Raw genomic sequence first — 27762 nt, 5'->3', positions numbered from 1 at the left:
AGCACACAGCCTGACACTGGGCTCAAACCCACAAACTTCAAGATCATGACCTGAGCCGAAGTTGGATGCCCAACCGACTGAGCCACCCAGGTACCCCTGATTCTCTTTTTCTTATGCCTCCCTCATCCACTTTTAAGAATCTTTGTGAGTACCTCTGGCCAACCTGGATAATCTAGCATAATTTCCCATTTTAAGGCCATTAACTTAATCCTATGGGCAAAGTCCTTTTTTGCCACATAAGGTAACATACTTATAGGTTCTGGGGATTAGGACAGAACATCTTGGGAAGGGGGAGCTATTCTGCCTTCCACAAAAGCTTATATTTAAAGTCCCATTCTCTGACCTCCTATCTCTCTGCTACATCCCCTCTCATCCTCTGACTCTTAGTCCTTTGAGTCCTTATGGGACCTTCACTTCATCGAGTCTGCCATTTCTTCACTGTCTCTCATTTCCTCAAAGTCCTCTCTTCCCTCATTATGAAACTAAATTCCATGAATTATTATCACCACAGTCCTTCCTTTATGCACTCCCTACTCCCTTTCCTACCTTCTTTCTTACTTGCTTGACAAAAACCCTGCTCTGGTGACTCCAGCTTTCCCTCAATCTGTCTTTGTACTTTGTGTAACTGAAAACAACTAGAGGAAAACATAGCCTTGCTGACCAGTCTCCTACTCATCCATAACACAAACCTTGCATGGGCCTTTGCTTCTGCCTGGTATCTACATGCTATTTGTCTGGTCTATTCTCTTTCCCACTTTCCTGGAAGACCCTCTCATGCCTTCTCCTGCCTTCTCAAACCTCATACAGTTATTTCCCAATTCTCCTTCTTGGCTCATGACTTGACTCTTTCTCTACTGAGAAATGCAAAACAAGCAGAAGAGAGCCCTACAGATTCCCACATATCTCTCTACAAGTCAACTTCTCTCTTCACAATCTACTTTCCTTCTAACGGATCTTTGGATTTAATCCAGGCCATCTCTTGGATGCATTTTTATTTCTAATAACTCTTAACCGAAATCTAGCATTTCCTTCAATTGTGAATATAGGTAGTAAACCACAGTGGCAATACCTATGTTTTTGTCACAAGTAGACATCATAGGGATTTTTATACCACTAAACAGTTTTGCATCTACTTCAGAATATTATACACATATGTATCACTACTTTGAAATTATGATAGTTATTAGATGCACCAGTAGTTATTATTTATAGCATTAATATAGAAACACATGCATTAAGGTATCACAGATTTGATTTTAAAAATGATTTTGTAACTGTGTTTCAAAATAATTAGATTTCTTTGTACTCTGACTTTTTTTTAATGTTTATTATTTTTGAGAGAGTGCAAGTGCAGAAGGGGCAAAGAGAGAGGGACAGAGGATCCAAAGCAGGCTCTGCACTGACAGGCTGACAGCAGCAAGCCCCTTGTGGGGCTCAAACTCACAAACTGTGAGAGCATGACCTGAGCTGAAGTCAGACACTCAACCAACTGAGCCACCCAGGCGCCCCATGTACCTCTCTGAATTTTATGCATTTAAAAACATAACACTGAGAAGTGTTCATAGGTTTCAACTGTTAAAGGATTCATGACATAAAAGAGGGACTATAGAGGGACTGTCCATGTTCCTATCTAAAGCCAGTCCCTCCATTTCTGCACTAGAACCAGTCTCCTCTCATCCATGATGACAGATGTTTTCCTTTCACCTTTCCAGGTCTATGCTTTAACTTCTTGCTTGGGGGCCAGGAGCTGATCTCTGTGGACAGCACCAACCAGGTTTCCTTGTATTCTGATTTATGCTTGGGTTCAGACAGTGGGAAGCACCAGCAGGACATAAAAGCCTAGGAGGAAGAAGAAGTTGGGGTATTTACCTCAATCCCCTCGCAGAGTCCTGGGTTGGCAGAATCTCTGTTTCAGCTTTATTTGGGTAATCCTTTTCCATCAAGGAAGCTCTCTCTTTGGATTCATAAAACCACCCCTGATTTTTCTCCTCTGGGGAGGGGGTGGGGTCCTTCTTCTGTGGTGGGCATCTAATGATTCACAATCCCCTGAGAATTTCCTGTAAGTCAGCCCACACTCCTGTGATAATCTCTTCAGTTTCCCAGGACCCTGACTACTACCCAGACAGAAAAATGGCCCCAGCATCTCTCCCTTCTCTAAGTTCATTATCATCAAGAAAGCCTTCTTTCAACCCAGTTCAACCCTGACAGCATCATTTCCTTGATAGCCAGACTCATCTTCTCCAGTGATCTCCTCTACCTCACTCTACAGGACACCCCAGGGGGTCTTTGTCTCCACCCTGCTCAGACTGCTCCTCAAGGTCACCAACAATCTTCAAGTTGCTAAACCCAATGGTTATTCTCAGCACTCATCTTTGTAAATCTACTGGCAACATTTAATACAGTTGATCACTCCCTCCTCCTTGATGTATTTTTCACTGGGCTTCTGGGACCCCAAGGGATTTTCCTTCTAATTCACCCTTTGTTCCTTCTCAGTCTTCTCTGCTGATCTTCCTCTTCCAAGGCTCAGTTCTTAAGCCTTTCTTTTTTTAAAATCTATACTCATTCCATTAGTAATTTTGTAGGCAACACTCTCTAATCTTTTTTTTTTTTAAGTTTATTTATTTATTTTGAGAGACAGAGAGTGGGAGCAGGGGAGGGACAGACAGAAAGGGAGAGAGAGGTGCCAAGCAGGCTCTGTGCTGTCAGTGCAGAGCCCAGACATGGGGCTCGACCCTATGAACCACAAGATCATGACCTGAGCTGAAATCAAGAGTCAGTCGCTTAACTGACTGAGACACCCAGGTGCCCCAACACTCTGTAATTTTTTTTCTAACATGTAGTTTAATAATTTACCATGTTCTTTGTTTGTTTAAGTTTATTTATTTTGAGAGAGAGAGAGCATGCGCACGTGAGTGCACTCACATGCTAGATCATGGGAGGGGCAGAGAGAGGGAGAAAGAGAGAATCCCAAGCAGGCCCAGCACAGTTAGTGTGGAGCCCAACCCAGGGCTCCAAGTCATGAACCGAAAGATCATGAACTGACCCAAAATCAAGAGTCAGACACCAAACCAACTGAGCCACCCAGGTACCCCTGAGAAGAAAAGCTAGTAAAAACAAGATAAAAGGGGCCAGCCAGATGTCCGAGGCTGGATACTCCCCTTATATGCTTTTGGCTTCTGCAATCTTGCTTTCCTCCTGTGTCCACCAACTGCCCACCTAGCACCACTGATTAGTGCCCCCTCCCCTCCCCCTTTTTTTTTGTCTCTCAACCCCTTACCATCCCAACCATAAAAGGAGGCTGATGCCAAGGTTCAGGGCTCAGCCTTTGGAGGTGACTCCGCTGGGCTGGTCCTGGTGGGCAATAAATGTTTTATCCTGGTTCCTGAGTGCACGTGGCTCGTCTCTTCCTGGGCACCGAGTATGTATTATAACACCCCTACTAATTTATCATGTTTAATTATTGTCTCTCTCCTCCTACCAGAACATAAGCTCCCCATACCTGAGGATTTTTGTTCATTTGGTTCTTGAGTGTTTCCCAAGTGTCCAGAACAATGCCAGGCACATATATTTCTGCTGAGTTTAACTGGACGGTAACCATTACCTCTCATATAAAGGGTAACAACTATGACTTTTTCCTTCTAAAACAGCAAAGCCATAAAGCAACAAAAATAAAATATTAATGAATAAATATATAAACTTGTAATGGGAATATCCATTATAAATATAACGACAAGAGACTGCAGCAATATCAGTATGATAGCAAATAAAATCTAACCTTTAATACATTAAAAAACATTATATAAATCAAACTTCACACAAAATTAAATTGCAACATATAGGAGAGACGTGAAATTATATATCTGATATGTAATGATTTCTTATAAATCAATAAAAGATTGTGTAAGTAAAACAATGGATGAAAGACATGAAAAATTAAAAAAAATTGATCAAAAATATATAAACCAACCATCAATCTCACTGCAAATTGAAACCATAATGATATGTCACTTTTGCCCATAAAAAAGAAAATTCTATTTTTTTAAAGCTGTACATTTATTTTATTTTATTTTTTTAAAGTAAATTCCACCCTCAGCATGGGGCTCGAACTCACAACCCCAAGATCATGAGTCATATATGCTCTACCAACTGAACCAGCCAGGGACTTGAAGAAAATCCTATTTTAATTAATATCTGAGCCAGTAATTCTACTTCTAGGACCCTATCCCCAATAATTAGAGAGCTGTATAAATACACATGTTCAATGATATTTATTGCAGCAATATTTATGAAAGCAACTTAAAATTCCCACAAAGCAGATAGGCTTAAATAAAGTATGGAATAATCATACCACAGATTATTTTACAGCTGTTCAAAATTATGTTATTGCAGAATAATCAACGATATGGGAAAATGCTTAAGCCATAAAGTTCAAGTTTAAAAAAACCAAAATATTAAAACTGTACATGGAGCAGGATTCCAAAATTTCAAATACAAATACAAATACATATAGATACATATATACATATACCACAAATTGAAAAATAACTAAAAGAAAAATATACAAATGTTAATATTTATTATTTTTATGCAGTGGGATTATAAGATATTTTATGTTTTCATTTAAAATTTCTGTATTTTCCAATTTTCCCCAAATTATCAGTTGTTGCCTTTCACATTTAGAAAAATAATAAATAAATGCTACCACTAATAATATAAAAGTGAGATCAAGGGGTTCCAAAAGATACAAACATCAACACTTGAGTGTCCTTATTTGTTTTATAAATGGCTAAATCTCCCAGCTAAAAAGTTTTTATTTCCAGTAGAAGCAGCACTTGTGTTTTTTCCTTGACTGGATTTGGATAGAGGATCCACAGCAGCATACTTGATTTGGAAACCTCCCGCTGTCACCGAAGCGTCACTTAGAAACTTCAAGGTCATGACATTTCCTGGTGAGACAGGGGAGTGCAAAAGAACAAAGATGTTACTCTACTTTGATTTGGCTGACAGTCCAAAGACTCATCATCCTTATAGGAGAACATAAAAATTCATGAACCAGACTCCCAAGATTCAGAGCTGGATTCTGAAGACATGGAATCTGTGCTTCCTTCCATTGTCAAGTACAGCAGAGTGGGAGACTTCTCTATTTCCTCCTCTGGCCCTTCAATCTGCCCTACAGGAAATCTTGCTTATTCTGTTTTAAAAAGTATTCTTTTTTTTTTTTAATTTTTTAAAATATTTATTCATTTTTGAGAGTGAGAGAGACAGAGCATGAGCGGGGGAGGGGCAGAGAGAGAGGGAGACATAGAATCCGAAGCAGGCTGCAGGCTCTGAGCTGCCAGCACAGGGCCTGACTCAGGGCTGGAACTCACGGAGTGCGAGATCATGACCTGAGCCGAAGTCGGACAGCTTAACCGACTGAGCCACCCAGGCGCCCCAAAAGTATTCTTTATAGAAGGAACATCCACTGAATTACAGGAGAGTGGAAGGCAGTTTAAACCAGTGAGGTATGGATGGATTATTTAGAAGTGATGTCAGGGCAACAAGCTTTCCATTGTAAGAAACAAAGTCACAACACTAATTCCCTACTTTACACAGAATACCTAAAAACATTTTGCCTGCATTAAAGACCAAAATGTGCTAAAAGGGAAAATTTATTATATAAAGTAAAATATAGGTGTATTTTTCTTTTTGGGGAGGTAAAGGCCTTCTTCATCCACATCACAAATCCAGAATTCATCCCAAAAAAACCCACATAAATTCAATTGTTTGCCAAGCACAGCTTTAAGTGTGTTTCATCTATTAATTCATTTATTCCCCACCACATCATGAGGTGGATATTAAAATTTTTATGTTACAGGTGAAATTGAGGCATAGAAAGCCTGAGTTGTCCAAAGCTACAACAAAGCTAATGTGGCACAACCGGGTTTGAGCCCAGGCAGTCTCTGCACTGGTCAGTTCATGCTCTGATCCACTACACTTTTCTCAGACTTGGAAGAGTTGCCTAAACTAAAAACAAACAAAGAGAACACATTTTACAGATTACTCAACTAGTTGATATACAAATTGGCAACTGTAGGCCTAGTGCCAGCTTGGCAACGTCTATCAACATTTAAAATGAAATCACTTGTGACCCCAAATTTTCACTTCTAGGAATCTCTTTAAAAAAGAAAGCAAAAGGGGCGCCTGGGTGGCTCAGTCGGTTGGGCGTCCGACTTCAGCTGAGGTCACGATCTCACGGTCAGTGAGTTCGAGCCCCGCGTCGGTCTCTGGGCTGATGGCTCAGAGTCTGGGGCCTGCTTCTGATTCTGTGTCTCCCTCTCTCTCTGCCCCTCCCCCGTTCATGCTCTGTCTCTTTCTGTCTCAAAAATAAATAAACGTTTAAAAAAAATTAAAAAAAAAAGAAAGCAAAACAAACAAACAAACAAACAAACAAAAAAAACCAGCACCACAAAGTAGAGGTTTAAAAATATCCAGTGAAACGTTAAATAGTGAAAGGAAAAAAAAAAAAAAAAAAAGAAACAACCATCCTACAGATGTTAAATATTGGTACATGACAAATTATGTATGGCACACCCATACAGTGACATACTAGGCAATTATTAAAATGAATTTGAATGATCTACATATTATATGGTGACTTGGAAATACTTCCATGGTGTGTGTGTGTATATAATGTTTATTTAATACAGGAAAACACCTGGAAGAATGGCTAATGTCTTTCTTGGGTGGGGACAGATGAGGGGAGTGGGTATACTCTTACTTTATATACCTTTTATTAAAGTGATACAGTTTACGGCTAGTTCTTAGTTCATTCATTTTCTGTTTTTGTTTTTTAATATTAATATTCTGGAATGGACCAGGATATATTTAAGAAGAAAACCAAGTCAGGGGCACCTGAGTGGTTCAGTCAGTTAAGCCTCTGACTTCGGTTCAGGTCATAATCTCATGGTTTGTGAGTTTGAACCCTGCATTGGGCTCTGTGCTGGACAGCTCAGAACCTAGAGCCTGCTTCACATTTTGTGTCTCCCTCTCTCTCTGCACCCCCCCCCAAACTCTGTCTCAAAAATAAATGAACATTAAAAAAAATTTTTTTTAATACAGAACACTAGATCAAATGTTAACAGCATTATACTTGACTGATAGGATTATACTTCAAATGTATTTTAAATGTTTTTCTGTTATTTGGTATCAATTTCCTGCTCTTGCTGTTTTGCTAAATCTTTGGCTGTTTTGTTTCACTGTTCTCTTCTGTGCGTTCATTTGTTTCTCTCTGAATCATAAATTGTGTGTTGTTTTCAGTTTCTTGCAGTTATGCTAGAAAAATACTGATTTGTTTACATTTGCAGTAAGTTTAGTCTGTTTTAGACAAAACAAGAAAAATGTCAAGTTTCAGGCATTTGACTCTCCCTGTTTAGTTTTTTTTTTCTTTTTTAAGAATAGGATTCTCCTCTCCCAACTACCTCCTACAGCTCATGTCTTCTTTTAACTTTCTGTTAACGTAAAATATGACCTCGAGAAAAGAATGAGACAAATAGTTTAATAGTTTGCCCTGACCAGGGAAATTGTAACATAGAGAATGAATGAATAACATTTAAGTATTAATCATTCAAGAATTGAATAAGAAGTTCCATCTTTTGTAATAATGACGCATAAATGAGAATTTCATGCACCTCAAGGCTAGGGTGTGGGAGTAATTGAGCTAGTGGTGTCTGAGCTTAAGGACTACTTAGAAATTGTAATTCAGTGTATTTTGTTGTTTTTAGTTGCAGAAACATTGTGATAATTTTATAACTTGGAGGAAAAATAGAACAAGTAAGAATGCCAACTACTAGTGCTGGGGATGGAAATAACAAGAAAAAAATAAAAATATCTAAGAAACTAAAGGTTTTCAGCCAGAAAATAGCAGTTTGGGTCAATGGCAGTGGAATTGCTTATTGAACTAAATATATACGACTATACTTGAGGTATATTGCTTGGAACAAAGTCACAAATAATTTGCAGGAGTTAAAAAGATTTGGAACACATTGCCTACCATAGCTCGCCTTTTGACATTTACTTTGCATAATTAGCATATTAAAAGCTCTCTGACATCTTCCATTAAAGAGATTTGTTTAACATTGGTTTAACCCAAGGTTTCCCAAATTTACTTGACCTTAGCGTTCTTTTCTCATGCAACACCTATTAAAAATATCTCCTACAACTGTGTTCTTTACAACACTGTGGGGAATGCTGTACTAAGATCAAAATGCAGTTAGTATGACACAAAATTTTTTTCAGTGACAGAAGGTGTTTTTCTTTTTGACAGAAGGTATTTTTACAGCTTTAATGCTTTTGAGAATACTTTTCAATCCTTTATTGATGAAACATTTTGGTGTATTACCTCATTTTATGGAAATCATAACCTACAGCAGTTATCAGGGATTTGCAGATTCAAGACTATCTCAGACTGCATTCCTCCACATAACGAGTCTACACATTTTTAGTGTAAGGTGGCATAAGGCTTTAAGAAGAGACAAAGTCTGCATTTTACAAGCTAGCAGGCTACATCTGTCCCAATTGTTCTCTCAACTTTAAAAAGAAAATAGTAGTAACTACTGAGTTCTTAATTTTCTGTGACACTATGGGAAAACAAACCATAGTCTTACACCTCAATTTAGAGCCATTACCTGTACTAATGATGTCTTCTGGAAGCTCATCTCCACAGTATCTGAAAGGGAATTTTAAAAAAAGAGAAGTCACACGAATGAATATTACACAGCTATTGCAAGTGGCTCTGACCTATAATTAGAGTGCTTTATTTTTCCTAAGTAATGGCTCACTTTCCTATTATTTTATATATTTTTTTATTGTTTTGGGTTTTTTTTTTAACTTGAAATTGTAAGACAGAAGAGTTAAAAAAAAGTTTGCTGTTTGAAATAACCTCACAGTGTTGAGATTCTTTTTTTTTTAATTTTTTTTAAAAAAAATTTTTTAACGTTTATTTATTTTTGAGACAGAGCATGAACAGGGGAGGGGCAGAGAGAGAGGGAGGCACAGAATCGGAAGCAGGCTCCAGGCTCTGAGCCATCAGCCCAGAGCCCAACGCGGGGCTTGAACTCGCGGACCGCGAGATCGTGACCTGAGCCGAAGTCGGACGCTTAACCGACTGAGCCACCCAGGCGCCCCTGTTGAGATTCTTAAAAAAAGAACATGTGGCATTTCTACTCTGTGTACTTGCAGAATTATTTGTGTAGTAGACAACTTGAATGTATTTGGAAAATTTTTTAATTTGTTTCTGATTAATCCCATAAAGCTTTCTTCACAGTTAAAGAGGAATAGGTATATGGCTGATAGTATTAATATTCTGAATTCTAGTGTAGACTGATTTAAATGCGGAAAATTATGTTGGACCTTGTAAGAGGGATTGATTTTTATCTGAATCATGACCTGAAAGGAATTCCCTTGCACATTATATAAAAGGGATGGATTTATCACATAATATAAATACAATAAGTGGCAAATTAGTCTATTGAAAACCTTTTAAAAAATAGTATGTGATTGTATCTAGGGCTGTAATTGATTTCTGAAACTAGGTTTAGAATAAAAATATCATCTTGATTCTCATGGTAGGATGTCCATTCTTTCAATAAATACTTAGCTCTTAATTTCCCCAACCCTGCTTCATATCTTCTTCAACCTACTTTTTAAAAACTATTTGTATTTTTTCTATTGCAGTGGTCTGTCAGCCAAAGAGCAAAACAAAACAGAACAAAAACAATTTCCCTCCAAAAATTGTTGTTCATTTATGCAAGAAATGCTTGGTTTTTCTTTGTATTTCAGTTACATTTCACGTCACAACAAACTACTGAGTCTGTCATTTTTAATTGTCCTCACTACCATTTTCTTTCATTAAATTACTGTCATGGATAATAGAAAATTGATCACTGATAGTCTATTGATAATGGATAGTCCAAGATATGCATTATGAAGTGGGGGCTATATAAATAAAAGATATAATTATATACTTTTTGATTTGTAATATTTTGTGAGACATTCAAAGTTTAAACTATATTGATGATTTAGGATGGGAACATAAAAATATTGTGTCCCAGCAAATATTGTCTCCCTTGATAAATCATGGGAGAAATACTGAGGAAAGGAGCACGTGTTTCTTATGGCAAAGAAAGCTATTTTAAAGCATATTTCCATTGTACTTCTAAGTAAATTGTACGAGAGAGGGGGCTGTACTTCGCCTATTCTTACATTCATAATGCTTAACACAATGCTTTGTACACAGAAGAAAGACGATAATTACTGAATTTATCATTATTTTTAGGAGGTTGATAGAAATTAGAATACTTGAAACTTTCTCAGTTCTCATGTGTCTTCTTCTGTTGTTAATTAAATCTTGAGGTCTTTTTAGATAGACTGTTTAATTCTTACTGCTGATTACTTAACAGTAATCAAAAGGCAGCTATCACTATTTCAAAAATATGAACATGTAGCAGCTGACTGGCTTAACGTGCTAAGAAAAATCTTTGCTAAAAAAAGATATGGTGTTGAGGTGCCTGGGTGGCTCAGTTAGTTGAGCGTCTGACTCTGGATTTCTGCTCGGGTCATGGTCTCACAGCTCATGAGTTGAGCCCCTCATCTGGTTCTGCGGAACCTGCTTGGGATTCTCTCGCTCACTCTCACTCTCTCTGTCTCTGCCCCTCCCACCGCTCTTGCAAGCCCACGTGTGTGTTCCCTCTCTTTCTCTGACTGTCTCTCTCTCAAATACATAAACTTAAAAAAAATAAAGCACAATTTTTAAAGGATATGGTGTTGCAGGGGAGAAAAAATACTGGAAAATCAATAACTGTGGGGACAGGTAAAGAAAATGAAAGAACCATCAAACAAAATATTGGATGTATTTTTAACTTTTTATATGGGGAAACACATACCTTCCCACAAAGCCATGGACATCATCGTAACTGTCATATATTTCAACATAGTCAGCCAAGCAAGCTGGGTCATCTTCAAGGTCAAAGTCCAAAAAGCTCAGGTGAATACGCTGACCATACTTGAGTCTAATGTGCCAGTAGCAGATCTGGTTATCATCATACTCATTTGGGAAGCCTGGAGATTTAAAAATTCGCTTTGGATCTGTAAAGACACCACCACACTCTTTTGCTGAAGTGGATAAAAAAAAAAGAAAGAAAAGAAAGAAAGAAAGCATTAGAAAAAATATTATCCCTATTTTAAACTGATATGCACTTCTTAGTGCCTATTTATTGCTTTTAGTGAAATATTAAATATGTATACTTGTAGTTAGAGAATAAATGAATTTTTTCATTATTCATTGCTAAATTTTCTCAAATGAATATAGACTGAATTTTTTAAAGAAAGTAAAACAGCAAGAAAAAACAGCAATTTAATTGTGCTCTTGTTTACTTTTTTTCCTTTTTATCTTTTCAGCTTAGAATGTGCAGGTCTCATGTGTATATATTTTGATGAATACATATACCAATTTTACCAACAGCCCAATCAAGATGGCTGGGATTTTGTCCCGTGGTGTCAACACTGTGTCTTCAAGACTCTTGAACATTTAGAAAAATGAGTCCAATAAATTCTGTTTGGAAAATCATTATAGAATTTCAGGATCACAAGGGACCTCGGAGGTCACTGTAATTCAGTTAAAAAGAATAATTTACAATCATTCTATACTCCTTTTACTGGTTTTAAACTAACACCTTGATCCTAATATTTGAGGATTTGATGGAGATATTAATGTTTGTTTTTTTCAAGTAATTTATCATTTTCTGGATTACTGTCATCCTTATAACCTGGATGAGAACAAACAGACCAGCAACCTCTGCCAGTGATTTTACAGTGTGACCTTGAGGGAAAGGTATGGAAAGGCCCTGGTTAATTTTAATTTCAGATCAAATAAGTGTCTTGTGTCCTGAAAAAAAGTACAGTCTGGAAACTCAAAAATTACACGAGAGGTGGTGGTGGTGGTGGTGACTGTGAGAAGCGTTCGAAGATATCTTTCATTATATCAGTTAGAGACTTTTTCCAAGAATGTTATCCTTTAAAACAACTATTTAAAAAAAAAATGGGTTGGGGCGCCTGGGTGGCTCAGTCGGTTGGGCGGCTGACTTTGGCTCAGGTCACGATCTTGCGGTCCATGAGTTCCAGCCCCGCGTCGGGCTCTGTGCTGACAGCTCAGAGCCTGGAGCCTGCTTCATATTCTGTGTCTCCCTCTCTCTGACCCTCCCCTGTTCATGCTCTGTCTCCCCCTGTCTCAAAAATAAATAAATGTTAAAAAATAAAAATAAAAAAAAAATGGGTTAGAATCCTGAATACCATAGAAGGTAAGGAAGCTTATCTCCCCAAGGACCCAACAGAATCTTAGAAAGACAGGGGAATGACAAAAGAAAGAAGGTCAGGGATCCAGTCTGAGTTCTGTGACCCCTGGATACTTCAGTTTCTTCATTGGTAAAGTAAATATAATGTATTATATTTACCTACTTCACAGGATTACCTACTTCACAGGATTATTCTTAGGATAGTAACACGGAAGATAACTTAAGGGTGTTACATAAAATGTAAGCTGTTCTTATTGTAATATTAAATATTATATAATACATAGCTCATATGTGTACATAAGCATGTACAGTGCCAACTTTTGGAGTGACTTGCCCTGTCCCCTACCATCCTATCTTTATTGTCTCTACTGTTAGATTAGGAAACAATTCAAATATTGAACAATTTGTCTATTTAGCCCTATCTATCAGCTCTACATTTTATTGATTAATTGATAATCATTGCTTTATTTTTATGATATGGTTATGATTTTTTCCTTCCAATTATTTTTCAGTGAACTGTTCTTCCCTCAGTGCTAGTTCAGGTGGTCCCAGGTCCCCTTCACGCTCACCACATCCTAAAAACTCAGCCTGTCACCGAATCCAAAAGTAAGCTGAGAATTGAGTAAGAACAAGTGTCTCAGGATTCTGTACAAATATTCCCAGAGTAAAAAGGATTCAGCCTCTATGAGAAACAAAAGCAATTTATAAAAATTTGTAAGTTAAGGTGGCGTTTGTATAAAAGGGCAAGGAAATACTGTAAGAAACTTCCAATTGGCACTTCTTTGTCTCCCCTAGATCTTGACACATGGAAATGATTGAATAGATGCTCAGAGATCCTAAAGTTTATCAAGCAAAGAAAGAATCAGGGAATATACTTAGAAATAAAAGTTACTCTTAACAGTAAACAGAAAGTTGCTTGTATGAATATGTTGAAGAAAAAGGAAGAGAGGAAAAGGGAAGGAAAAGAAGGTATATGGACTATTAATAATGTCTGAATATAGAACTAAATATAAAATAGATTTAATGTATGCTAAAGTGATTTGAAAATTATAGTCCTACATAAATGCACTGTAAGTGTTTATTCATATTTTGTCGAGTGGAAATAGATGGCTCTAGGCAAAATTCTTTTCTACTTAGAATACACATTATTTTAAGATAAAGATTAGTTACAAACATGAGAAACTATTTTCCAATGGTTAATATCATTATATAATAGATTCTATAATAATATGCTAGAACTTCACTATAACTTATTATAACTTTACTATAGGGACTTTCTTACAAGGTAGATCCAAATAAGGCAACACCAGAGGGTGTTTGTGACCCTAAATGTGAGACAGATGGTAACACGTTATAATTCTTCGTAGTATCGTCCTGGGGAAAATATATCCAAAAAGAACAATCTATTTTTTCTCCAAGAACATGAATAAAGAATAGCTCTTTAGAGTAATTATGTTGAATTAATTTTCTCTTTAAAAATTTCCTAGCTACAGTTAACCATGGGAAAAAATATGAATAAAAATATACTGTATAATAATAACTAATATATCCAGTATATAATTGTGAAAACAAATCACAGAATAAGAGTTGCTTAGTTTGGTAGTTTAAGAATTTATGCACAAAAAGAAATTAGGGGAAGGGGTGCCTGGGTGGCTCAGTCAGTTACGCATCAGACTTCAGCTCCGGTCATGATCTCACGGTTTGTGAGTTTGAGCCCCACGTCAGGCTCTGTGCTGACAGCTCGGAGCCTGGAGCCTGCTTCAGATTCTGTGTCTCCCTCTCTCTGCCCCTTCCCTGATTGTGCTGTCTCTTTCTCTCTTTCTCTCTCTCTCTCTTTCTCTCTCAAAAATTGATAAGGATTTAAAAAAATTTAAAAAAAAGAAATTAGGGAAAGAGTTTATTTTGTCTCTTTTTTCCCCATTCTATCAAAGAGGTAATTTTGAACAGTTAACATTTGTAGCATCGCTTTGTTGTGTTAGCTAATTAACCGTGACAAGTTTATAACCTGCTTCTCCCCGTTCCCCAACCCCCCCCCCCACTTTGTGATTGGAAATAGAAAAAGATGTAGCATAGAAAAGGCCTGAATCCACGATACAAGCTACCTGTTAATTATTAGATATCTGAATTGGCGTAAGTTATTAGACTTTGAATTTCCTAATTTTTAAAATGGGTATAACAGTAGCTTCTTGCAGAATTGTTGCATTATGTGACAGTGTAGATGAGGAAGGAGCATGAGTCAGTATCTGGCATTGCATAATCATTCTGTGAATTGTTATTATTATTTTTTTAAATGTTTATTTTTGAGAAAGAGAGGGTGCAAGTGGGGGAGGAGCAGAGAGAGGGGAGACAGAGGATCCAAAGCAGACTCTGCATTGACAGCAGACAACCCAATGTGATTCATGACCTGAGCCGAAGTCAAACGCATAGCCGACTGAGCCACCCAGATGCCCCTGAATGGTTGTTATTATTAATAATTATCATCGCTAGGTTGATTTATCTCTGGGAGAAGGAGCCATTTTTTTTTAACATCTCTGTTGTTGTTAACGCGTCAACTGTTTTTGTGAAGTATAAAATTATTATTTTTAACAAACCATGTGGGTTGTAGCAATAGGCATCCCATCTTTCACTCCTATTAAGACGGACTCCATAATCAATAATGCCAGTTTTTCCAAATCCACAGTTGGGCCCGGGTTTCACAATGGGATATCCAACTCTGCCCTTGGCCATCCACCCAGCAGCACAGACATGAAATCCTGCAAGAGAAGGAAAAGGTTATAGGCCTAAAGGGTAAAGTTCCTCAGCTGAGTGAAGGTCAGCTTAATAAAAATAGCCGCTTCTCAACTGCCCAAATCCAGTTATGGAAAAGGAGAAAAATTGTTTCCTTCCTTCCTTTTTCTTTTTCTTTCTTTTCTTTTCGTTTCTTTTCTTTCTTAACTGTTTTCTTAAAAAATAAAATAAAGTTTGAATACATATAAAATATAACATCTGACATGTACTAGAAAATGACATCTTATTTGAAAACAAAGAGGCAGGGGCACCTGGGTGGCTCAGTCGTAAGCATCCGACTCTTGGTCATGATCTCACGTTTTGTGAGTTTGAACCCCACATTGGGCTTCATGCTGACAGCACAGAGCCTGCTTGGGATTCCCTCTCCCTCTCTTTCTGCCCCTTCCCTGCTTGCTCTTTGTCTCTCTCTCAAAATAAACAAGCTTAAAAAAAAATTTTTTTTAAAGAAAAAAAGAGGCAGATGGACTGGAAATCATAATACCATGGATATGAAAACAATCCAAGTTCAGAGCTGGCTTCTTTTCACGAAGGACCTATCTAGGGGCATGAAGTAATTTCTGAAATTACCCATCAATCCTGGAAAAGAATTTTTTTCAAATGATAATTAATTTCTATTCCAGGATCAATTAACATTTGCTAATATTTTTACAAATTTGCATAGGGATAAAAATGCTCATAAATTTCGAACAAAGCCGCAGCCCTGTTTTCCTTGCCCAGCTTCGGAGGCTGTTTAAATATTTGCCACTGCCAGCCAAGAGCAGTTTTATTAGAAGTCCAGGGCAGTTAGTAAAGGCCCTGGCCTCTGTATCCATCTTTCAGTTACTGCTTCACACATAGCCTTATGGGTCTAGACTGAGCAATCTGGTGGCGAGACTTTGGGGACTTGAGACAACACCTTTATTTTTATCCTGAGTAATATGTAATAATAACGTAAGCTTTGCCAGGTATTTTTCTTCCAGCAAAGGAGTTTCTTCAACAGAGAAGAAAGCTCTGAATGGGGGTGGGCTTCTGGATTTTCCTATAAGTCCAGGAGAAATTATCAAGGTGCATTTTTTTTTTTTTTTAAGAAGCAACTAGCATTAGTTAGTCACTGGGTTTACACCAGGTTACCTGACATCATCTTCTCAGTTTCTTTTTCCTGTTATATTATAACCTCTTTATCTTCCTTTTGATCCTAAAGTACAAATGTATTCTCCCACTTAACTTTAAAAAATTTGAAAAAAAAAAGCCACCAAATTCAATATTTCTTCTACCAAGCAAATTTCTTTGTAAAACTCAACACAGTAACATTAAATAGCTGAGGAACCCATACTTGGACTTTAAGAAAAGATAGTATTAAAAATAAATAGAAGTGGCATTAAAATTAATGAGGAATAGAAATGATGTTGACATAATGATATCTTTGTTTTCCTTTGACTTTTATTATATTAGCTCATAATGGCTTGTGACCCCCAAATAATCTGCTAGTACTAAGAACTTTTCAGTGGCTCTAGGGAGAGAAGGTGGGAGAAGCCAGAGAGTAGAGATGTCACAGGGGCTTAGAGAAACTATTGGAAGTACTGGTGAGAGAAATCTTATGAAGGGATTCCAGAAAAGTGGGATGCCCCCCTCTTCCCCCCAAAGGTGAAAAAGAAGAAAAATCATTGTCAAATCAGTTACCAATTTTTCTGGCTGCCTCTAGTTGCTTGTAGGTGGCGAGACGGCCACCTTCATATTCACACACTGCCTTGGCTTCTGCATAGGTGAGCTTGTATTTGCCAGACCTCGCTTCTCTGTGGTACACACCTGCTGCTTGTTCTGTGAATTCACAAAAGGCCATGAATACGCTATGATCCATTCTTGCGGAACAAAGGAAATTTTGTGGTCTCATCTAGAAGATTACATCAGCTATTGTTCCTGCCAAAGAGTTTCCTGGGTCAGTGGCCTTGGGTGGCTAAGTTTTCATTGTTAGAAAGCTTTGGGGAAAAAAGAAAATTTGACGGGAATTTTAGGGAAATTCGAGGACAGAGAGAGAAACTTGAGGCTAAATTATGTTTCTGAACTGATAGCCTGAAAGAAAGCTGTAATACAACACTGTATTTCCATACTAGCAAAAGGTGACAAAGTTTTGACTTTTTCGGGCTTTGTTTTAAATCAAATAAAAAAATCAGGGGCGCCTCGGTGGCTCAGTAGGTTGAGCGGCCGACTTCAGCTCAGGTCATGATCTCGTGGTCCGTGGGTTCGAGCCCCGCATCGGGCTCTGTGCTGACCGCTCAGAGCCTGGAGCCTATTTCAGATTCTGTGTCTCTCTCTCTCTGACCCTCCCCTGTTCATGTTCTGTCTCTCCCTGTCTCAAAAATAAATAAAACGTTAAAAAAATTAAATCAAATAAAAAATCAGAAAGGTAAACCATAAGGGGGAAAGGAGGTAAAAGCAAAAAAAAAAAAAAAAAGGAAAGAAAGAAAGAAAAGAAAATTGATCCATTATGTAGGTTCACAATGATGGAGGAGAATAATCCAAAATATCTATGTGAGGGAAATGACTAATGCAATATAATTGAGACTTTAGTAAACAAATCAAAAACTGAGGAAAGGTTTGAAGGAATCCAAAGCAAATAAATATTGCATTAAGGAAAAAAAATATTCAAACACAGCAGAGAAAAAACTGGGCACACCAAACAACCAGTTGGTACATTCTTTTATCTGGTTTGTCTTTTTTAGTTCACATGTTGTTCCCAACATATTTTAGGGAGTAAGTCATAAATGAATTGTCTTCCAGTAGATCACTGTTTAAATTGTTTTGAGTTTGGAGTGCATTTTGCCATAGAAACAATGTGAAAATATTTCCAGGACAATAGTCATAACATTATCTCTAGTAGTTCTGTGTAGGCTATCAGATTATGGTTAAGTCTTTGTACCCTGACCTGTACAATCAGCCACCATTAAGATCATTTCCAATGGGGACACTGCGTGGCTCAATCCGTTAAGCCTCCGATTCTTGATTTAGGCTCAGGTCATGATCTCACTGTTTGTGAGACTGAGCCCAGCACCAAGCTCTGCACTGACAGTGGGAGCCTGTTTGGGATTCTCTCTCTCCCTCTCTCTCTCTGCCCCTCCCCCATGCATGCTTTCTCCCTCTCTCAAAAATAAATAAATACACTTTAAAAAATAAAGGATCATTTCTAATGAAAACACATATGCCTCAGCATGCAGCAAGACACAAATCCAGTAGTGTTACAAATGTCATTGATTACTCTCTTCCCCAAGCTGAAGCTGACACTCCCATACTTTAATAGGAATAGCGGCTTGGCACTTGCTTTCTTTTCCCTGGACTGCAGGGGAATCCTGCTCTTACATATTATATGGTACAGGGGAATCCTGCTCTTACATTTTATGTGGTAAAGTCCCATCACTTAGTCAATTCGATGCTCTTAGGGCAGTGAACACAAGAAATATCAAAGTTATCTTCCTGTTTGAAAGCTGCCTGCTGCCCAAGTGTCTGTCCTTCATATGGTAAGGCCTCATAAACTAAACTTTCTCTAGTTTCCAGTTTGGTCATTTTAAGAATATACTGTGAGTTTTGCTAAATGGATCAAGTCCTGTTCCCAAGCAACTTGGACACTAGTGGGCAATGGAAGCACCTTTATTTTGAGGTACAAAAGTACTAGGGCTTTTAGTAGAGAAGGGGGACATTTTGAACTTACTTTTGTATCCTAACAGAGATTATCAAAAATGTCAAAATTGTATCTATTCCCTGAGAATATAGACTATGAGGTCTTTATTAGTATGAATTATTTTAATGCCTGCAAATGTTTCTCAAACTAAGATTTTCTTGGTATTTTACTCCCTAATCAAAAGATGATGTGTGTAGGAAAAAAAGTTAATGGACAGAGGTTTTTGAAAAATAATTTTAAGTTTTCCTCCCAGTAATATTTCCTAAATTTTTGGGACTGGAACTCATCTAATAATAAGATAGTAACTTGAATATGCTATCATTTTCAATTCATTAAATAATATTAATATCATACATGTTTCCTGAAAGAGAAACAAACTTCTGTTATTTTGCCTTATGAACAGGTTGAGAACTCTTGTTGTAATATTTGACAATTTTAAGCAGACATTTATTTGAAAGTATTCCTCAATTCAGCATTTTAAACTACTAAGATGGTCCTTTGTACAATGTGTCCTAATTTTATTATTATTTTTATTTATTTTAATATATGTTTATTCATTTTTGAGAGAGAGAATGTGGGTGCACTAGCAGGGGAGGGGCACAAAGAGAGGGGGACAGAGGATCTGAAGAAGGCTCTATGTTGAGGGCAGTGAGCCTAATGACAAGGGGCTCGAAATCACAAACCATGAGATCATGACTTGAGCTGAAATCAGATGCTCAACCAACTAAGTGAGCCACCCAGGCATCCCGAGTCCTAATTTTAACAGTTTTACTTTTCAGAAGAAATAATAATTTATTAATTTTTATCATCCATAGTCTTTCATTTAAACTGTATATCTATTTAACCAATACATTTTTGTTTGGTTACAAAGGGGCGACAGTAGCATGTTGGCTCTGGTTTCTCCTGTTGGTTCTTCAGTGGACACATGGTGTATTACTGCCCAAGCCTCAGTTTCCCCATCTATCAAATGGGAATAATGATAGCTATTTTTGGAATAAACAGACCATTAAAACCCACAAACATAACCTCTGGATCCTAGTAAGAGTTCATGATAATGTTACCTGTCCTTCTTCTTTTTTGCATTCAATACAGTGGCTGAAAAGCATTGCTTATTTGTGCAATTTTGATTTTCATAATCTATGTAAACTAGGTGATGTGTCTTATCCTTACTATTAAAAAATTACTATTTAAGGCATATTAATTACTATTTAAGGAACTGGAAGATATCAGAGTTACAAATGAATCTTAGGGATCCCCTACTTTGACCTTCTCGTGTTACTAGCGTGGAACTGAGACCAAGAGTTTAAAATGCCTTGTTCGTGTTAGTTGCTAGCAGATTCCTGCCTTCCTACCCAACTCTCTTCCCTCTCTAAATAGTTTCTAATACCATATTGACCTAACCAACTGTAAACAATTTGTGTTAGGCTGACTGGTCAATAATTTGTCCCAGATTGAAGCAATTTGCAATTACCCCGAGCCTCAGATTTGCAGCATACTATTAACATTTGGGTGTGCTCCTCTCTACCTCTAGGACAGAACTTCTATTGTCTAGGTTCACATTTTTGTAATATACAGCATCACTTAAAAAAACAACAGCTCCAGATTCCTGGATCATTAGAGAATTTGACAGCATTTCAAGATTTTTGCATATGGATTTAATTCTTACTAGCTTTATGGCAGTTTTTTCCATTTCTAACAAAAGTGTGTATATTTCCTAAGTTTGATGATGTGCAAGGAAAATAAACAAAGAGACTTGTTCACTCCTCGAGAAAGTCCCAAACACCATCTTGGCCAAATGGATTGCACTGTTCAGCATTAAACTAGTTCACTGGCTCAAGCTGAAGAAAGAAGGGGCAAGGCTGTGCATTGCAAATTGAGCTTTTTAATGAAATCCGCATGGCTACAGTTATTACCAAAGAGAAACATGCTGAAAGGGAAAATATTCCATGTCCATGTGCTGCTTAGCAAGCCAAAAGACAAGATCTAGGTTAATTTTGCTTTCTCTTTATCTATTTTATACAAGAATTTGTCAATTTTCTTCTCAAGTAATTCAGAATTTTTTCACTATGAAATACAGTAATGAACATAAAGCCATATTAATTTGTGTCATGAGAAAGCATTGTTTAGAGTACTATACAGGGTATTTTGAGTTTTCTCTATCTGCCCTTTTTTTTGCACAGTTAGGCCCATACCTTTCCTTACATTTAACAAAACAAAACAACAAAAGAAACTTTCCTTGTCTGACAAAAGGGGTAGAAAAGTATTTATATGGATAGTTCAAACAAAAGAAATCAGAGTGGTGAGACTACATTCAGAAATACAAGCCTTTTTCTTTTTCTTTTTTTTTTTTTTTGTATTGCAAGCTGGTTTTGCATCCAACTAGTCAAAAGATGTTTGGAAATAGCAAGATATACCTTACAGGTCAGAGTACCTGGGCAAAAGCTTATAAAATTATTGTATATTCCAGTTTACCTGTTATGTTTCTGTTTTGATTACCTGTTGTGAAATCTGAATGCAAATGCATCGAAAAAAAAAACATGGTGTTTTTATTTTGCTAAACTTTCCCTACTATTACCGTCAGATCTGCTTTGAAAATGTTAAAATATATTTTCATATGGAATATAAATATTACCCTCTATTTTTCTACTGAATAGCTCACTTTGTAAAAAGAAAACTATTTTTAATTTAGAAGGCAAGAACACTTTTTTTTAAAAAGAGGCATATGCATTCCAATAGCTGTTTTTCCTCAGCATTTTCTTTGAAAACATCAGCCTTGAACAGAACAAAAAAATTTACTGCTTTGATTCACTTCTGCATGAATTCAAAGTAACATCCCCAATAAGAAGCTCATGAGTGAAGTTTCTTACCAAGCCATATGGAGTTATGAAAAATTCCGTTCTTGAATCCCCATCCGTGAGCCTCTTCCCACAGCAAGACAAATAAGTAAATTAAGATGATCATATCTCAGTTGTAGAGAAGTTATAGCCTGTTTGGGGCTGCTCAGGATGAGTTTTCAGAGCAGAGGCTGAAATGTGACTGAAACATCTGGTTTCCACATCTTTTAAATGGTTTTTTTCAGCTGTGAGGTCAGCAAGTACTCTCCAATGGCGTTTTTTGCTGTAGAGTTACACAATTAACTCAGTGTCTGGAGCAAATCCTCTGACTCATTTGCATTGGCAACCAAAACTAAGGATATAGAATGATGATCTACATTTTAAAATTCATTTACTTAGAAAGCGGTTCATTTTTTCTGCCTGTCACAGATGCTTTTCTATTAGGAAGTTTGTGTAACTTGTTGCAGATTCAGCAGTGATGAAAACAAAACCAAAAAACTTCAGTAGGAATTTTAAGAGAAACCTTGAATGTCTTAATTGCAGTAAGTCAATTATGGAGTGTGGGGTTTGGGCTTAAACACTAACCTTGAACTTGACGATAGTAAGTTTAATCTTCTCTAAACATTGCCAAGCTTGTATAGAAAATTTAAAACAAAGGTGGGCATAGTTTGGTGAACCCTAAACTGTCTCCAGTGATGTAGGATTTCTTTACCCTTTGTGTTTGTCCTGGGGTGGATCTGTTACCGTCCCTGGCTTATTGTGGTCAGCAGGTAAAGACATCAACTTCCGGAAAAGTAGCTCTGTTTCAGAGCTTTAGGACATTCCAGCAGCTTTGGGGCATCTTATTATAACACAAATTTCCCGAGGCCACAATGCCTTGAAGTTGTGGGAGGAAGGTGGGTGGGTAGAGAGTCAAAGTTAATAAAAATACGGCCCTAGCTGCCCCAAACCACTCTGTGAAGATGATCAAAATGATAGGTAATAATTATTAGTAGCAGAGTCACCATGCCTTAAAATAATCCAAGCTTTCCACTCCTTTTGTGTAGAGTCCATGGGTCTAGTAATATCCCCACTGCTCTGATACTAGGAGCATTTCCTGTTGATTGAGAGCCATTTTGGGGCAGCATTTGCCTCTTTCTTATACGTCATTCTTTGCTATTTAGTGTTTCTACTCTTGCTGCCACGTTGCTTTCCCTTTGCTTTCATATTCATTTTTCTCATGCTTTCTTAGGCCCTCCAGCGATACTGGAATCCTTAGAAAATACCAATTTTCTAGACGCGCCTGGTCTGAAGTGAGCCTAGACTCCCTTAGGCATCTTTGCAACGAACACTGAAGGCATACTCTCATCTCATCTCTCCTCGAAAGAGCGGTTGTGGAGATGTAGGCTGAGGGTACAGAATTTACTGGATGCTCACTGAGTTATGCACAAAGTTATTAGGGTTCAAAATCTCTATTCTGGGCCTGCAGCAAATGAGAAGTGACGGAATTGTGTCACAGCTCACTGTCAGGGTTAGAGAGTTTCAGTTTGGTGCAAAAGAGGATATAGTCTAGACCAGGTGGGTGTAACTGTGAAGACCACAGTCATGGGCAGAGAGAACAGGATGAATAACTAGTTGGAAGGAGCAAACCATGATATTGCTCTGGAAAGTAGAATTATATGAGTATTTTAAGTTTGTGGTTTAGGAAGTAAATATAACTTAACTTGTTCAAGGGTACAGCAAAACCATCACAGCCTTCCCCATTCTTTGGTCATATTTCTTTGGCTGTGCCCTTTCTGCATTTCTTCGAAATACCCAATTTCTTCTGGCTCCCATTTATCAAACATTACTCTCAGGAAAGGGTTGGAAGTGAATCTTTACTTAGGTCAAGTAACTAACAACAGATACCCATCTTTGATTATTTGCATTTTAGTGAAGCTCCAAGTATGGAAAGGTGTGAATGTACACTTTGTTTTAACATAAAAATTTAATGATTGCTTTGAGGGATTAACCCAATCCAGCGTAGAGGATTTCTTTTCCTCTCTCACAACTTGATTGGGTGGGAATCAAGGGGAAGACAACTGGGAGATGAAGAGTAGCAAAGGGAGTATAGCCTATGAACTTACCTTGGTGCCTAAGGTAACGAGTCATCCCCTGCCCAACCCTTAGTGCATACTACCCAAGATGTTTCTGGGGAGCTGAGAGAAGATACACTTAGAAAAGTTCCTTTAAAGAGGTCCAAAGACTACCAGTCAAATTGCTCTACCTCCTTAGATGAATGCCATGCCACACCTCTCTGCCCCCAATCTCTTCATCGGTCCATCATGGTGTGCAGTGTCTCCTTTTGAGCCTGTCAGTTACTGGCAGAAAATCCAGCAACACTTTTTTTTTGTAGAGGCAGCCCCTGTTTTGGTTGCTTTTCCAAAATGTTCCAGTACCCATATACCTAAGCAGCTACTGGATACCCTAAAAACATGGTGGAGAGAACTCCACACCTGATTTGGGCTAAGACTGCACTAATCAAGCTTGAGATCTCCTAGGCCAGCACAGTAGTTTAGTGATGTCACTATTACACAAATTAAAAAAAAAAAAGACTCTAAAGTAGAATTTCAAATATCTGTTGGAGGATGAGAAGAGGCGTATTAAAATTTTTTTGATATACTCAGTCTCGGCCGAGAGGAAAAAGTATGGAGAAATGTCAGATGGATATGTAGAGAGGGGAGAAAAGGAAAGGAGGGAAGAAAAACAAATTCTAAGACATCACATACATATCTGATTATACTTTAAAAAGACTGGATTTGAATAGCAAGGGATTGTAGGAAAATTCTATTCTTTGGCCACAGTATGAAAACTAAAACATAAATTATATCATTTATTGATTATATTTTGCAATCTTGGAAAGAGAAGGAAAAAGCAAGAGGAAAAGAAAAGGGTGGAGTTCAGTGAATTACAAAATATGTCAATAGAAGACATCTTTAAGAACACTTCCAGTAAGACCACGAAATTATATTACAGGAATGCGTCATCCACCCTAAGATCTCCATATGGACTTGTATGGAAATAAAGGCAATAATGGAAATTGAGGTCATTCCCTTCAGCCTGATTTAAAACAATTGGAGAGAAATTCTGATGCATGCCATAGAACAAAGTTAAAGAAATAAAATACGTGACATTCTACTCATTCATTCAATAAATGCTTTCAAATCTTCAGGTGGAATGCTGCCAAGTTTTACAGGGCCAGTGAGCAGGTTGGGGGCAATGTAGAACAATGGGAAATATATAGAAAAGTGAAAGATTTAATTGTTTTATATCAAAAAGCTTTTAGGAAGTGAATGTGACACTGAAACTGACGTTGGATTTCCCATAGGTACATGGTGTGATAGTCATTAGTAATGCCCACTAAGTATTTCTGCTTCTCCACCTTCTGGCAGCATGTAGCATTAAATTCTATGGTTTTCTGGTGTTTGGTGGGATCACGTGATTGTTTCTGGCCAATAAGATGTGAGCAGAAATTATTTGTTATCTCAGAGTCAAGCATTTGATTGCTGATGTTCCAGAACTCTTTCTCTTTGGCATGGAGAAAATATTTGAGATGGTGGCTGCTTTATCACCTGGATTCCTGATTGATTCCTGATGTTATGTAGCATGAACAAAATATAAACTGTTATTGTTTTAAGTCATTGAGATTTTGAGGTTGTTCATTACTGTTAGCATAACTTGATCTTTCCTGATTTATAGGAAGAAGTGATCTCATATGGGTATTAAAGCAAAGGATGACTTCAGAAGGTTGGGGGCCTAAGGACATTCAGATGCAAAAGTTAAGACAAGAAGAAGAAAGGGGAAGAAGAAAAGAACAAGGAGATGGAGGTAATGATTAATGTACTTAATATCTTCCTTCTCTCCCCATCCCACCTCCTTACAAAACACAGTTCCCCAAACCTGCCTCTGATCTGCCTTCTGAGGTTATTTACTGGTACTCCCCCATATGCATTTATTCCAATCAAACTGTTCCCTACACCTCTGGTAAGTCTTGAAGCTCTGCCTCCTTGTCCCTACCTCTTTCTCTCCCCTGACTTTTAGTGAAACAATCACAGAACTCAGTGTTGGAAACTTAGAGATCACCTGGTTTGAATTTTACCTGTGTTGTGAATCCCTGCTGTGCTGCCCTTCTTCTGTTGACCTGAAAACTTTCAGTTAAGCTTTGACTCATTTTTGCTATTGAGGCCCATAGAATAAGCCTTAACTACACCAGCTTTCAGGAAAAAGGACCGTGATCTATAAAGCTGGAAGAAACAAGCACACATATTTGAAAACAACTTTAAAATATGCTCACTTAAAATTTGCTTTTTAAATATTTTTTTCAAGTAGGTTCAAAAATATTAAGTTCAGAGTGATCTTATCTTGATAAAGGAGGGATATGTTATAAATATATATGAAAAGAAAGTCCAGAAAGATGTACATACTAATGCCAAATATCTGCATGATGAAGTTATGGGTACTTCCTAACTTCTTTTTGTTTTTTGTTTTGTATTTTATACATTTTTTCCAAATACATATGTATTATTTGTGAAATGAATGAAAAAAGTTATGACTCATATACACATATTCAAAGGCATTAATTTGATTGACAAGACAAAGAGACTGTTAAAGAATACCTACTAAATCATAACTAGAACAGAATATTAAGGTTTTATAAATACCTAAGAAAACTGAGTATTGTGTATCTTACCAGGTAAATGGGACATAGGACTAATAATCTTTCCAAGGAAAATGAGATTAGTCATAATGCGATCAAAGTCAAAGCCAAACCATAGTTCATAAATTTATGCTGAGGTTGCCTGGCATACATGGTTGCTTTTGGATAACTCTCCAGGGCACTTGCTGTATATGACAAATCTTGACCTTAACCTCCACATAAATATTTAATTCTTCACAAATGTTTACAGAGGATATACTTTATGTTAAGTATTATGCTGTATACTAGGTGGGAATATGAAGATTGATAAAACATGATCTCAAAGAGTTCATAATTTCCTATTTGGAAAATCATCAAGCAGGCTTGATTCTTCATGTGGAAGTTTTTGAGAGGAGTTTAGTTAAAGGCACACTACGCCCATTGTCTTTCCATGTCCTCTGACAAGATGAAGGGAGAATCTACCAGGAAGATAATTGGTCTTAGCATCTTCAGTTCTGATAACACTGACAAGGGCAGCTGCTGCCTGCTGCCACCAAGACTGGTGACTGCTCACGAAGTATTAGGTATAATTAGGTGAGTACATCCTTCTTTAAAAAAAAAAAAGCTCTATATCATCAGAAACAGCTTTACTTTTATAGGAGGAAATAATTTCCTCCTTCTCTGCCTTTGTGTTCTGCTCAGTTGCTGTGGGCAAGATCTTTGTGTCTCCTTCCACTCACCATCCCTTCTTTTAGTACAACAGATGGGGCTGAAGGAAGGAGAGAAATCGAGCATATCTCCCAGATCTTCTTTCCCCACGGTTACCAAGCACCACTAGTGAGAGAAGTCCTATCTTTCTCTCACCAATTTCATCCAGTCCATTTCCATGTCCTGTGGTCTCTACCTCCAAAACAAAATGGTGGCAGAGATTGTTAGATGATTATCAAACCAGGTTCCTTTTCTATCTGGACACAATCATAGACTACATTTCTCTGCCCCTTCGGCAGTTAGGTGCATGCACTATGTGGCTAGGTTCTAGTTAATAGAGTGTGGGTTAATTCGATGTATATCAGTTTCAGAATAGAGCCATAAAAATCTCCAACAAGTAGTCAATCATTTGCATCTGATGACTAAATGGGAACTTTTGTGGCCCTAGAGGAAAGTATAGTCAAGAGGTGGAAGGAGCCTCATTCTCTGTGCGACCACATAGAGAGAAGAACACCAGTCAGGAATACCAGCCAAAGTTCTACTGTGTTAAGGCACAGAGATCAGAATTTACTTGTCATCCTAACCAATACACTACCATCAAATTGTGTTAGATCTGCCTTCTTTTTTAAAAATTCTTTTTTATGTTTACTTATTTATTTTGAGATAGAGAGAGCTGGGGAGAGGGGCGGGGGGTGGGGGGAAGAAAAATCCCAAGCAAGCTCTGTGCTGTCAGAGCCCAAGGATGGGACTCAATCTCACAAACTGTGAGATCATAACCTGAGCAGAATCAAGAGTCTG

At 37.5% G+C, this 27762-nt stretch overlaps 1 protein-coding gene and 1 long non-coding RNA gene across 3 annotated transcripts; one reads left to right on the top strand and one right to left on the bottom strand.

Moving 5' to 3' along the window:
- The first annotated feature begins 50 nt into the window (after positions 1 to 50).
- Positions 51 to 26845, top strand: LOC122227770. Of its 2 annotated transcripts, none has more exons than XR_006206219.1 (3): positions 51 to 90; positions 25320 to 25448; positions 26723 to 26845. It is a non-coding gene; the product is annotated as an uncharacterized LOC122227770 (long non-coding RNA). The 2 variants fall into 2 exon arrangements; XR_006206218.1 differs by lacking the exon at positions 51 to 90 and adding an exon at positions 11799 to 11869.
- TNFAIP6 (TNF alpha induced protein 6) lies at positions 4670 to 21729 on the bottom strand. The gene is made up of 6 exons (XM_042952467.1): positions 21636 to 21729; positions 16776 to 16913; positions 14921 to 15082; positions 10923 to 11151; positions 8667 to 8707; positions 4670 to 4946 (listed from the first exon to the last, which is right to left on the bottom strand). The coding sequence occupies exons 1-6, from the start codon at positions 21727 to 21729 to the stop codon at positions 4777 to 4779; spliced, it is 834 nt and encodes a 277-aa protein (XP_042808401.1). The 3' UTR covers positions 4670 to 4776.
- Positions 26846 to 27762: the final 917 nt, after the last annotated feature.

This window comes from Panthera leo, chromosome C1, assembly GCF_018350215.1.
Source record: "Panthera leo isolate Ple1 chromosome C1, P.leo_Ple1_pat1.1, whole genome shotgun sequence".
Classification (NCBI taxonomy): Eukaryota; Metazoa; Chordata; class Mammalia; order Carnivora; family Felidae; genus Panthera; species Panthera leo.
The sequence above is the reverse complement of the archived record's forward strand: the minus strand, read 5'-3'. Positions and strand labels throughout refer to the sequence as shown.

Bases quoted from the DNA above. Each gene is read 5' to 3' on its own strand.
- TNFAIP6 (XM_042952467.1), bottom strand. From the start codon at position 21,729: ATGATCATCTTAATTTACTTATTTGTCTTGCTGTGGGAAGAGGCTCAC. The intron at 16,914-21,635 runs GTAAGAAACTTC...GTGAATTCACAG, and splicing joins TCATAACTCCATATGGCTTG to AACAAGCAGCAGGTGTGTAC. The intron at 15,083-16,775 runs GTAACTGATTTG...CTTCTCTTGCAG, and splicing joins AGAGGCAGCCAGAAAAATTG to GATTTCATGTCTGTGCTGCT.